This window comes from Paramisgurnus dabryanus, chromosome 17, assembly GCF_030506205.2.
Source record: "Paramisgurnus dabryanus chromosome 17, PD_genome_1.1, whole genome shotgun sequence".
NCBI lineage: Eukaryota > Metazoa > Chordata > Actinopteri > Cypriniformes > Cobitidae > Paramisgurnus > Paramisgurnus dabryanus.
In genome coordinates, this window is record NC_133353.1 from 21,845,725 (window position 1) to 21,859,791 (window position 14,067).

General features: G+C 37.5%; 1 protein-coding gene across 1 annotated transcript in view; it reads left to right on the plus strand.

Annotated features, from left to right (window-relative positions):
- Window positions 1-232: 232 nt before the first annotated feature.
- Window positions 233-14,067, plus strand: part of ubr1 (ubiquitin protein ligase E3 component n-recognin 1) — a 36,466-nt gene continuing 22,631 nt past the window's right edge. Inside the window, exons 1-10 of the mRNA XM_065288675.1 lie at window positions 233-289; window positions 5,517-5,776; window positions 8,541-8,619; window positions 8,732-8,842; window positions 12,351-12,478; window positions 12,828-12,966; window positions 13,105-13,167; window positions 13,268-13,391; window positions 13,698-13,805; window positions 13,930-14,018. Coding sequence (XP_065144747.1) covers window positions 254-289; window positions 5,517-5,776; window positions 8,541-8,619; window positions 8,732-8,842; window positions 12,351-12,478; window positions 12,828-12,966; window positions 13,105-13,167; window positions 13,268-13,391; window positions 13,698-13,805; window positions 13,930-14,018 — 1,137 coding nt within the window. The 5' untranslated portion in view covers window positions 233-253. The remainder of the gene's footprint in view (window positions 290-5,516; window positions 5,777-8,540; window positions 8,620-8,731; window positions 8,843-12,350; window positions 12,479-12,827; window positions 12,967-13,104; window positions 13,168-13,267; window positions 13,392-13,697; window positions 13,806-13,929; window positions 14,019-14,067) is intronic.

Below are 14,067 nucleotides of genomic sequence, written 5' to 3' on the forward strand. Positions count from 1 at the left end.
TTAAACAAATCATTTTTTTATTTTAAAAATTCTGTTAAAATGTGAAAACTATGAAACGCATGATGATCAGTGTTTAGCTTGGTGTATGCTTTAAGTCATCATTTGTATCATGATCTGACAATGGCCGATTTTGTTGTTTCTTTTACGTACTTTATTATTTCTGTTTACAAACCAGAGCGTGCGCACTTTTAAACTGTCGCAAAACAGCCCTAGTTGTGCTGTTGCAGTAGTTGTGCTTTACGGCATTTGAATCATGGCGGTGTCGCAGAACGGTGTACTTCTGAGCACGGTAAAACATTTTAAACACTTCTCACACGAATAAGATCGCATGTCAGCTTTCTGGGGCAGATAATGATTTCAGCAGTGGATGCATTGTGCTGGTTCTGCGTGTTGCACTTCCAGAGTTTTTGATATTTCAGAATTTAAAGCGAACATATTGCTCTGACGTGTATTCATGTTTAATGTTTACCATTAGGCTTGTAAACACCAGTAGACCTGACTGACCAGCGAGTTAACTTTACATATTTATAACTATTCTCAAATCTAGTTCATTGCTTGATGTATAGTGTTAAGTATCTTATATTAACTAACAACACTATGGAGGTTTATTTATAATTCAATGTCTATTTATTTTTATTTTGAGTAAAGTATTGCAGGTAGCCCAGTCTGATTTTCTGTTTCGAAATGATGTTTTTATTGGTATTGCTTTTAATAATATGCTTTTTATTCATAATAGCAACAATATCAATTGCAACAATATTTATGTTTTATATTGTGAAGGGGCCTTTTGTGAGAAAGTAGTTGGGAAGCAATTTCTTATATATTACTTTATATTATTACAATTAATAGTAAATCCTGTTCTCTACTTAACTCCAAATCAAAGCAAGATTGCCTGTGGTATTTGAAGTTCTAATCTAATACATTTATTGTGTTACCTTTATGTGTATACCTTGCAACACTGTAAGTCACTTTGGATGAGGATATCTGGCAAATGCATAAATGTAATGTACTGTGCTAAAATGGCTTTTTGAAATAATATTTGAGAGAGAGAGAGAGAGAGAGAGAGTAACACTTAGTATCCTTCTTTATTTATTTTTTAATCCACCCATCTTCTTTCCTGTTTATGCGTCTGGCAAATGCTTTTACTCAAAGCACATTTTATAGTGCATCATAAGGTTTATAAGGCTGATTATGCCGACCAAAATTCATATTGGTAATTTTGGGATGAATGACGGTATACAATAAATGAAGAGTTTTGTTCCAAAACACAATAAACTTTATAAAAAAATCAGTATTGTATCAGGTCAGTATTAAAAAGTACATTCTTAATTTTATGGAACATCCGATATCCGCCGTGTTATTCTGTCATCTTTTCTCCCTTTTCCCCAAAACGCGATAAACGCCAGTCCTCCTTCTCTGCAGAATGCAATAAATTCGTTCAACAAATCACAGCGCACCATTACATGCATTGTAAACAACAATGGTGGCGCGTTGAATACACACGGAATTCTAGTTTTCCTCATCTACTTTGTACTTCGTGATCAACAAACATACAGAAACAAAATAATACTTTTGATGTCATTGATAAATCTGTGGTGGTTTACTGTGGGGGAGAACAATGTTGCTTGTTCTTACACGAAAGCATGAAGCTGTCATGCTAACACATAGACCCCAGGGGATCTTATGAAAAACTTTTCATTATTTTACTTGAAGTCAATGAAAATCGAGCAAGACCAAAACATTTTACAGCAGATTGCTGTTAATAAAAGTTCGACGACATCCCAAAAATGAAAGCAGCAATGACAGTGTTCTTAATATGTCAAAGTGTTTTGATTAATGCCATTAAAGGTAGGGTAACAGATTTGATCCTGAAACATTTTTTGTTATGCTGGTTAAAAGTCTCCTCACATCCTGATAGCAATCACTGTGTTAAGTTGTTTAAATGTATTTGTAGAAATTTATGACATCTGTGAAAGGCGTAGGACCAAAAAATGTTCAACAAATCATAGATTTCGGTCCGAACGGTTTCCATTTTTGTCCCTCATACGTAATTTGAATGCCCACCGCGCAGCGAGTCCACGCAGACACCATACGTCATCGGCGCGTTCATGTGCGCTCATCTCCTGTCTGTAAACAGTGAGAGCAGCAAACTTTTCTGCTGAATTGACAACCTACACAGGAGGCACACAATGAAAGACATCTTTTATAACAACAACAGCAAAAACCCAAATTAACATCGGTAACTTTAACAAACAGCTGCAGGAGGAAAGGGTCTGAAAGGGTCGTTGCACTGTTTATTTTGGTAAGGTAGGTCGCGATATGTTTGTACTGAGATGGATTCAGATATTCTACTTTGATGAAATATTGTGTTGCTTATGAAATTTGTGTTCGTTTACGGATTAGCGTAACGACATAGTTTCTACGTTTACACAACCGAACGTGTGCTTAAACTAATTCTGATGTAAACGAGTTGTTTGGTTATTTTGGAAGTGTTATTCGACTTTGTACTGCAAAGTTTTCTCACTGCTGAATATGAGACATGAAATGTGACCGTCTGATCTGTGCATGTTCATGTGTTTGGAAAGAGGCGTGACTTTGGATGGCGATTTGACTTGAGGGTGGGATCGGGATTTCATTGCTAGGCGGCTACCGTTAGCATTATTCAAAATGGTTTACCCTACCTTTTAATGTTTATTTTTTTATCAGTGTATAGTATTCCACTAGTCAACTAAATTAATATAACATGGTAAAGATTAGGGGTGTAACGGTACGCAAAAATCACGGTTCGGTGCGAACCCCGGTTTTGAAGCCACGGTTCGGTTCATTTTCGGTACAGTAAGGGAGAAATGCAAACATTAAACTGCAGGTTGTTTATTACTTTAAACTTTTTTTTACAATTTGTTTACACTTTTTTAAACACTTTATTAAAATATAACAGATAAAATATATATAAAATGAAAAAATTATAAATAAAATACTACTGCAAAGTTATTTTTTACATTATTTTATAACAGAAGGTAACCTTCTCTTAAACTTTTTCTACTAAAACCTTGAACTAACAAATTCAATTCCTGAATACATTTATGAACTATTAGCCTACATTTTTGCCACTAAAAATTTTCTGTTTTGATTTAATTTGGATTGTTTAACTCACAGAATTGAATTGGCTATGTACCATCTCTGTATAAAAATAATATTACTGCTCTATGTGTAACTGCATAGCAAGCAACATGATGATACACTCATTTTGAGATTAGTGAGCTGCATACATAGCCATCTTTGATCTTTTGCACGTTTCTCCTAATCTTTGCTTGTGTTGTCAATGTAAGCTGTGACTTTACTTACGAACCCCTCCGCAGCTGAGTAACAGCTGAGTAAGCCCGGGTTACAGCTCTTCTCTGTCCCGACCAGCTGATCGCATTGTGACAATGATATGATTGACGTGATATGCAGATGAAAAATCTGATCACGCATTCCTTATTCTTGCTGTCACAGAAAGTGCGTCTCATGAATGCGTAGCAACGAAAGACGTGCATCCTCTCACGCACTTTTGAAAGAACAAAGCAGCGCGTTGACACGCGTTTAACATGCGCTTTTAGATACGACACGTAAACGTTTACATCAATAATCAAACGGATATACAACTAAGTAAATAAAAATCTTTCTGCGGGCCGAATTATGTTATATGTTTGACAGAAGACTTGCGCTGAACGCGGAGACTTCCGCCACTTAATATGTTCGTGCGGAAACGCACGTATTATGTTCCGCACAGGCGCACACAAAATGCATTCGGCCTTTCGGTGCACGTGCGCACCGTGCCGAAAGCCCTGAACCGAAACGGTCCGGTTCGAATACACGTACCGTTACACCCCTAGTAAAGATGAATACACATTTATATATTGATTCAATAGATTTATAGCATTTTGGGGAAAAATATGAATTTTTATAATAAATCTTTGAAATTCAGTATATGGGTTTGAACTTTTAATGTTATTATAACCTAAAGATGCTATGTGAAAGTTTGTAACAGAAAATAGTGATTTTCATCTTGTATAGATAGAAAACACGGTATAGAAAACACGTTTGAGTCAAAATTGATTTATTGCGTTTTGGATTCAAACTTTTCAAACATCTTTGTGATTTTTACAAAGTGGAATAAATGTTTACAGCACGTCAAAGTCGCGCAATGTCACAATTATCTTTAAAACAGTGTTTGAGAAATATAGAATTCAAAGAAACGGTTTTCATCCCTGTTTGAACATTTACGGCAGCACAACATGCAAGCTGGTTGAAAAGCTTACGTTTGACTTCAGTGTGAATACATTTCTGGCAGAGCTTCTGTTGCAAAGACAGAGGGTCATATCATACCATACCAACATAGATGGTACATTAGGTACATTTACTTGTAACCAAATATTCAGTTTATTAATCGTATTAATGGCTCAATCGTATTGAAAAGCCTTTATGTAAACACCTTAATCAATACGATTGAGGAAGATCGGATGCACATTTGGATCGAATTGAAGGGGGTGGTTTAGTCCGATCTGTGATCCGATCAGCTGGAGAAAAGTACATATGTAAACGCGTGAATCGTCTCATATGCCACTGGGATCAAATACACGAGAAATGGTGCTAAATAGCACTAAAAGTGGTTCACTGGCACCATTTTTAGTGCTAAACATCACTTATGTATAGTTATGCTTTAGGTTCCCCCTATGATTACAAGCTTCTAGTTCTATTTAGCACCATTTTTCTAGAGTATGTATATATATTATATTAACAAAGTAGAAATACCACCCAGCCCTAAAAGGTATACATTTTTTGTGCTGCTGCTAATGGAATGCTCTTTACAAATTGAGCAACAAGAACACTCTCTGTGTTTTTAGCTAGAAAATGTAGGTTCAACATTTTGATTTGCTTTCACCAATGGGGTTAACTGTGTTTTAAGCTGGCAGCCTGGCACTATAAATGTTGTCTCGGAAAATAATTGTCAAATTGTAAGTGTTACAACTGACCCTTGATCTTTCTCTCCAGATCAGAGGTTTCATTTGAAAGGGTGTTGTTGCAGACATGTGGCAATAAATTATGGTAGAATCTAGTTACACATTAAAGCACTAGAATATTTAAATGTTCTGATTATTTGCATAGGGTAGGGCTTTGTTTGGTCACTTTCCAAAATTCATGTTAAGATTCACAGACTGGAAAGAATTAGTCATTCAAAAGACAGTTGGGTGTAACAGTACTTGCAACCGATCACGGGAAAGATATTCTGTTTTTATATTTAAATTGCACAAGTACTAAAGAAACCATAGATGTTGTTTTTAATAAGCTAGTTTAGAAATGTCTAATTAGCCAAAAATGTAAGGATGTTCAGAAGGAGCCTTTTTGTAGCTATTGCTGAGTAAAAAATTGTGTGTTTTGTATTTACTTTAAGTGCTCTGCCTATAGGAGTGAGTAGGATGTAGTGATGCTTACCAAAGAATTTATCCTTCATGCCCTTTTTCTTTTGCCACCAGAAATGGTGGGAGGCATCAAACAGAGGTGCTGCAATACTCAGCTATTTGGGTGAGAAGGTCCCCCTTCTTTACTGCCTGGAGACAGAGCAACAAGATGAGGAGCAAAAGGTGGAGGAACACCTCCTTTATCCTCTCGAGTGCTTTCTTTTTGGGGAGGACCCCCACGTTGGACTGGAAAAGCTCCAGCAGTGCGACAGCGGCTCATCTTCTCAGCAGTGTGGGCGTGTCTTTAAAGAGGGCGAGACAGTCTACTCCTGCAGGTTAGAAAAGAAAGGGGATGGGTAAAAATGATTGGAGTTGGTTTTCTAGTTTGTTTGTTTGTTTGTTTTAATATCTTTAGGTATGCTATGCACCTGTATAGCAAGTTCGGCCCTGGTGTTTGTTATTTGAGCATTTACCTTCAAGCCTTGCATTTTTAGTAAAAATGTTCCAACATTTTAAAATGTGTTTTGAAACCCTTCCATTCTGTTCTATTCTATTCTGCTATATCTGCTTGTCTCTTATATGAAAACCGTCCATAAGGGTTGTGTCTGTTTCTGTATCAGAGTCCGAATTTGTCCGAATATGTACAGTCACTGATTCTGCGGGACCATGACAGCTATTTTTGTAAATTAACTCTCGCGATTTTAACCAGGTTTTGGATATTTCCTAGACAACATATGAATTACTTTCGGGTGGTTTCGGGAATTTTAGTCAAGGCTTATTCTTATTGTCTAATGTAACCTATCGCTGGGCTACTATTAGCAATTGAGATTATTTTAAGAGATCATTCAAACGATGGCACACACATCTATCGCTGTATGTTTGTTTAACATTTAAGCTAAACAATAGCGTGGTTGGTGACTTTTCGCCTATAAAACAGAAACATGATGATTTGTACTAGATAACCAACACACCAGTACATATGCATAGATCATATTACCTGATATGAATTGTGCACTGCAAACACAAGCATTATTTATGATTGTCTCCGTCCAGTCTGTACGCCGTATTGCATTCAACCACAATTGTCTTCTTGATTTCTGTGAAGGAATGTCTGCCGGTATCCGGTAAAACTTTAGTTTTGAACCAAAAGTGCTGTTCCTTCTATTCTGGCAGCCAAAAACACATCAAGATGACATTTTAAAGTCAAAACCTCAAACTTTTAGCGCGCCGGCTATGAGTTCCTACTAATTTTTTGCCTCCAGCTAGAGCGGTGACATCACAGTGATGTGGGCGATTAAGGGGTCTATAGTATAAGCATAGGATTTAGATTTATATATCTATCTGGTCCTCTGGAGGTTATTAACTCTTTCACCGCCAGCGTTTAAAAAAAAAGTTGCCATCCACATTGGTTCTCTTTTTATCGCCTCTCAAATATGGGTAGATTTCTTAAAAAACTACTAATTTTCAGCAAAAAGCTGAGATAAATCCATTGTTGTCAAGGACTTTGGAAAGAGATCAGATTCAGAGCGATCCTTAAAACATACAAAGACATACAGCTGCTTGGTTTTGGAAGTTGGGGGGTCATTGTTTATTAACTTTACAGTAAGTTATTTATTTCACAAACTAGATAGCAACTTACCGTTAAGACACCACTTGACTGCTTGTCCACCGCTGCCGGAACAAGAGACCTGCTTACTGAAGTAAAAGGCTTGGCTGGTGTCACTGTCACTACAGTGACCTGGGTCGCCAGTAGCAAACCATGTAATGCGCTCTGCTGAGCAAACTTAGTACTTACACCATTTACAACAATTTTGTCCAAAAAAGTGCACTCCTTTAACCCCACAATGCACTGCAATAGAGTGTTTTCACCTACGTCATGGTTTGGTCAGTTATCCAGATACACGGCCATGTTGGAGATACTCGGATGTAAACAACAGCATGGATTGCATGGTTAAAGTAGTATTCAAGATGTTGTCCTATTAAGTTATGATGTTGAAACCACAGAAAACCTGTGGAAGTTGCTAAATCATATAGAGAAGGACTTGGTAAGCAGGAAAGGGCACAATATTTTGAAAAACTAAAGTTATTAGGCGGTAAAGATCAGTAAGAGCTGGCTCTTTGGTCATGGACTGAGAATGTTGACAGCATTTGTGTTTGTTCTTCCCATTTCCTAATATCTTAACTAACTTTGTAGTGCAATACTATGCACACATATTGATATTACATTGCTGTTTGTAAAATACTTGCTTTAAAATATGATTCTTACCTTATTTTATAATCTACTTACTTAAATAGTAGAAGATTTACATGTTTTGTAAAATGTTACTTCCATTTAGTTATTCCTTAAGTGGACTTATATTCACGATGTACAGATAAGAAATACAACTTTTGGGTTGGGAAAAACAAACACAAATGTTGTCAACATTCTTGCCCTGGAAATCCTGGTTCAGTTTGGCCAACCACAAGCGCCTTCTTTCCTCTGACAGTTTTTTACACTCTTCTTCTTGGTTTGTTTTAACTTTTGTCAGTCTGCAGTACTCCAAATGATTTTTTTCATGGTCCGACCGATTTGTACAATAGCAAAAATGTGTGATGTCCGTTCGGTTCAATTGCATTGTTTATGCTCAGTATCCACAGATAGGTGGGACTAAACCTTTGCAATCTCCCACATTCATATCAATGCCAGTGATGCATTTGTTAATATTAAATATCTTTAATGTAACACAGATTTGTGTTATAACAAACATGAAGGAAGCCATTTGTTGTCACATGACTTTATACATTATATATATATTTTAAAATAATATTTGTATAAGAAATATGTTTGAAAACATGTCCACTTAGAGTTGTACCTGATCTTTTTAGTCATTAAATCAAAACATTGGTAAAAATGGTTTCAATGTCAGCATGGGGGTCAGTATGGATATAGAGCCCGGTTGAATGCCGCAAAGAAAGTATAACTTGTCGGTAGTCGGAAAATAATATAACCGGTTTATCAAGCACTCATGTTATTTGCATATAAATTAGATTATGCAGAGTCTGAAGTTCCTTGTTCCTTGATCTATGAGGATGTTGATGTTTTCTTGTATTTATTATCAGAGACTGTGCAATAGATCCTACATGTGTCCTCTGCATGGAATGCTTCCAGAAAAGTGTGCACAAAAGTCATCGCTACAAGGTACATCCCTGGGTGTTTTAAATATGCATATACGTCGAGTTAAACAAAGTAAAGAAAATAATAAGGTTATTGTTGCTGTATTAACTTTGACGTTGTAAATCTGCCACCATAGATGCATGCCTCAGCAGGAGGAGGATTCTGCGACTGCGGAGACTTGGAGGCTTGGAAGACCGGACCGTACTGCTCCCAACATGATCCTGGCACTTCAGTTCCGATGGAAACGGTACGCTTCATTGTCTAGTAACATTTTGATGTTAAGACTGTTGTAGATTTTCCATGAATGCTAATAGCCATGAACTTCCTACTTTGATGTCAAAAGAGAGGCCGTGTGGGACAGAACTCCCTCCCGACCTCTCTCAGGCATGGGAAAAATGAGTGTGTGTGGGAAAGTGACACATCTTTGAAACAACTCAAACCCGATAGATATAGCAGAGATTTAGAGGAGTTGAAGGAAAAAGAAAGACTCTTGCTGAGCAACTAAAAAGTGTTTGCTAAGACTGAACCTGTGACTTAAATGCAACAGCCCAGCATTTTATTAGTGAGTTTTGCACAGGCTAGTTACATTTTCATTACTAATTTGTTATGAATACTGTACAATCATATGAAGGCTAGAACATAATCATGATTTACTTATAATCCATGTAGATTTCTAGCTCTCTGCTGATAATAACTCCCTGAACGTTTTCTCGAAAAACAGATGGCCTGCTTCATGGTGCAGATAACTCAATAGAACAGCTTTGATAAAATCAGGCTCCAGATTCATACGTGCCCATGGCCAATCACCACGTCCTTAGCTTTGTTAAAGACCAGCAGGTGCCTCTTTGTTTTCCACTTTAAGCCTTTTAATTCTGTCAGATCTAAACCTGCACATAATGAACACGACATCTTATTGTTTAACCGAAACTGCAACCATAATAATGATAAAAGCGGTCTCTACCATTCGTTTTCACCATGATCTTTGATAAACCTTATAATCTGAGCTCTTCTGTTTCTGAACACTGGTTTTGGTTAGTGGTTAAACGGAATGCAGTCGATCCGTTATGTTTCTTATACATTACAAGTGACTTTGCCGCTGTGTTTCGCTCGTTTCTTTTAAACCCCATTCACACAGACCTTTGGTCCCAGAAAATACCAGTAAAATTTCCAGACAAGCTTCTGTGTGAATGCAAACATGTCACATAAATCTTCTGGGATCGTTGCCGGAAAGAGGACCTATTAAGATACACGGAAAACCCTTTGTGTGAACAAGAAGCTGAAACAATGCCGTGTCGTAGTGAGGATGCACGCGTCATCACAACAGAAGTTATGGTTCAGCTATTTAAATGAGAGATTTACATGCATATCAACATTCATGACGAGAAATGTCAGCAACTGGACTGAAGCAGATGTCAGGTAAGTTAGCTCGTCACTTACCGTGCTGAAGCGGAGATCATTCAGCAGCATAAAAGAATATCGCGTCACGTGCTCATTTGAGCTTATAATAAATAAAAATGCCCGTGCCTCATCCCAACAAAAATATATCATTCAGCTCAAAACGGGGGTTTTAAATGCATATCACAATGAGAAATGTCTGAAAGCTGGATTAAAGCAGAGATCAGGGAGCTCTTCAAATATCCACTCTGTAGCTGAGATCATTCACCAGCTTAGAACAGCTTGTCACGCGCTCCTTTATAGTCTTATGATAAACTAAATTGCACAGTGGTTTTTGGAGAGAGAAATAATAAATAATATGCAAACTTCAGATGCTGCGTAGAAGATAGTGCAGGACTTTAAACAGGTCACGTGTCTTTCTGGGACCTTGCAGATGCCAGGAAATCATTGGCAGTGTGAACAGGGCCTAAAGTTAACTTTTTTGACCTCCAGCCACTGTGGCAGGTGGATTTAGAAATCCACCTGCCACAGTGACTTTTTACCAGCCAGTTTTTTTTTTTTTTTGCCTGAATAGTGAATGATAACACTGTTTTTAAAATATGAATTAAATATAATTATTTTTTAGAGCTACAAAAGTGAATTTCTCTTTGTCTTAGGTTGTTTGATTAACATTAATGACACAGACTTAAGTATGTTAATTGAGGTTACTGTCTCTTTAAGACCAGCACCGACACAGTTTTTGACTCTCTAGTCTCTATACATACACTTAATTTAAGACATAACGAAATGTTTTATTAGAATAAGAATACTGTTGAGATCATTTTGTTTATTATATGTGCCCTGTCAAGAGCAGAAAGATTTTATGTGCGCTTGCTTTTAGGAATGCGTCTCTCCGATGTTCCCTATTGAGTGCCCTTAAACCCGCGCGCGCACACAGAGATGGAGGGGGCACAAACTGCGCACATAAACGCCCCACAGACGTTTGTTTTTCATTACTCTATTCGCAAAATGTTAATATACTACAGTATAAGACACAGTAGCGCAACTCTCTTTAAAGTTTACACATCAAGAGTTCTGATCCGTCACAGCAGCACTACACATCTGTGAAACTGCGATTAGCCTATGTCAGCATTGCGTTCACATCCCATCTCACCAACAGTTTTAATACTTAACTTACTAGCACATCCAAACGTAGTCAGAGAAGTGCCTCATCTTCTTTACAATCGCATGAATGTTGCGAAACAGCAGTCACATCCTCTCAATTAATCACTCAATTTGCATCAGTGATATGCGCAGCTTGATAAGAAATGAGCGGTTGCCAGTTACCCAAACAAATATTTTAATGATATTCGGGCCGCGGTCAGTCGGTCGGGTTTAAAAACTATTTTGAACAATTGCGGGCGGGTTAGTTGAAAATGTCAGTCGGGAGTGGGTTGTTTATACATTGACCCGCGCATCACTGATTCGCATTGGCTACCCGCCAATGTGGCTGGTAGATTGACAGTGTTACCCGCCAATTGCAAAATCCACCTGCATTTGGCGCGTGGTCGGGTGTTAATTTCAGGCCCTGAGTGTGAACGAACAAAAAATCAAACGATCCCGGAAAAATCCAGGATGCATTTTCCGTGTATTTTCCGGAAAGTTTGTGTGAAAAGGGCTTTAGTGAGGTTATTAGGAGCAGAGCCCGAGGAAGAGAGTCGCGTCAACTCCATTCACACCAATGGAACTGTTTTTTTACAGCAATTGTGGATTATGGAGACCCTCTAGAACAGGGCTAGTCAACTGGCAGACTGCGGGCCAAATGCTGCCAGTCATCTTTGTCTGATTCAAAAACTGTTACTTTAAAGCTGCCCTTCCACTGTACATGACAGATGATGGCCAATAAACCGGAAGACGAGTCGAAAAGGGGCTGCGGGTGCGTAATTTTCGGATCCAATTTGAGCTTTGGATGCATTAAATAAAATGAGTTTCTTTCCTATCTTGACACGAATTTACAATTAAACTGAAATTTCATTACCCTAGAGGGCAAACTGTAATGTCCTATGCAAAGGTGGTTTAGCCTATATCTTTAAGTTTTAAACCAGAACCGATTTTAGTTATTAGGAGAAGACTGGCTTTTTGTTGTGAATACTTGAAATGTAACAATTTATGAAAGCTAAACAGTTATAAACAAAAGAAACGCAATACAAAAATGGCCCGCATCATATTTACAATTTTAAAATCTGGCCCTCGAAGAAGATGGTATTTGGTGTCAGTTTTCATTTACAATCATTGTTAGCATCATTCTGCTAATTCAGATGTCGTTCCACACCAAGTTATCAGTCCATAAGTCTTTAAGTATGTGGTTATGTGTGTTACAGGATGAGTGTACGTTGGATTCAGGCCTTCAGGAACGTGCTCAGACGCTGTTCCAGACACTGCTGCATTACATTGCAGATCTTCTGGTTTGGAAGGAGAATGATGAACTATCAGAGGAGCTGAAGCCAACGTAAATAAAGCCACATGCATTATTTAAGCTTCAAGCTGTAATTTCCACAACAGGGCTTTCCAATTTTCACTAAAAGAAGTTGCAGGTTAAACACTTGAAGATATTACATTTGAATGTTTTAAGTTAATCTGAGAGGTTTATAATTTATAACAGGATGGCCAGTGACCGTGGAAATGTTTTTTTTTTTTTTTTGTAGTTTAACTTTGGGTTTGTGCCTGAACAGATTTTGCCTTATAAATAAATGTTAATCGAAGTATTGTGTGATTACCAGCCCTGCTCTTTTTCTTTGTCACTTATATATTTTGCTTTGGTATTAAAGAAATACTATGTTGTTTTATGTCTTGCTTAGAGTCAAAGAAGACACCTACTTTTGTGTGCTCTACAATGATGAGCATCACTCATATGACCATGTCATTTACACACTTCAGCGAGCTATTGGCTGTGACCCAAATGAGGCTCAAATATACACAACTCTCATTGACAAAGAGGTGTAGTATTTAAAGCATGTAATTACATGATAGTGGGCTTTGTGTTAGTTTTGCAAATAAAGTACATATTAACGTTAAGAGCACTTTAACTTTGTGGTGTAAATAGACTTTTCAGTAAAGCTTTTGCAATGATTTCAGGGACGGAAAGCAGTAAAAAGAGGCATTCTGAGATCCTGTCAGCAAGCAAAAGACAGTATTAGGGTAAACATTATACTCTTCACATTGCACACTTTTTCATTATGAAGATGTACAGAGTAATTGAATGTGTTCATTTAACAAATTTTTGATATTTTCTTTGCAGCGTAACTCAGAGCACATTACCCAGCAACCGTTGCGGGTGGAGATCCTTCACACTGCTGTGATGGCTCACCAGACCTTTGCCCTCAGACTTGGCACATGGTTCCAAAAAATCTTTGGATACTCAGGTAGAGCCTTAACAGATGTACATACAAAGTCTCATGAAATGATTTTATCCAGAGTCCATTTGTTGATCACCTTATACATTTTGCACACAAACTTCCAAACCACTTTCTTAGTCTCACAAGCTCAAATGTGATTGGGTGACTTTTTGCAAGTTCCTGGTATAAAGTAACTGAGTTTTTAGTTTCCTATTATTGTTACTTAATGTCAGATGATATCTCCTTGTCTAAATTAACCTCTTATTTGACTTGTTGTAACAGTTTTTATTTCTTTAAATTGCATTTGATTATGTTCTTCTTGTTGTTCTGCAGTTGGCTTTAGACAGTTGTTTTGCCAGGTGGCTTTAGAGCCAGGCGTAGACAACGATAAGCTCTGCCTGATCAGTCGAGTCATGCTACATGATGCCAAACTTTATAAAGGTCAGTAATGAGGTCACTCATTGGGTTACGCAGTTTATATAGTTTAGAAACATCTAGTCTAGTAGAATTCTAGTAAGATCTGAATCTTGGTTTTGTCTCACCTGTTTTTTGTAACTCTCCCCAGGTGCCCGCAAGGTCGTCCATGAGTTAATTTTCAGTAGCTTACTAATGGACACAGAATACAAGAGACAGTTTGCCATGAAATTCACAGAGGTATTTTTTTAATTTAATGAGAGTATAAATGCTTGTTGTCGTGATTTAA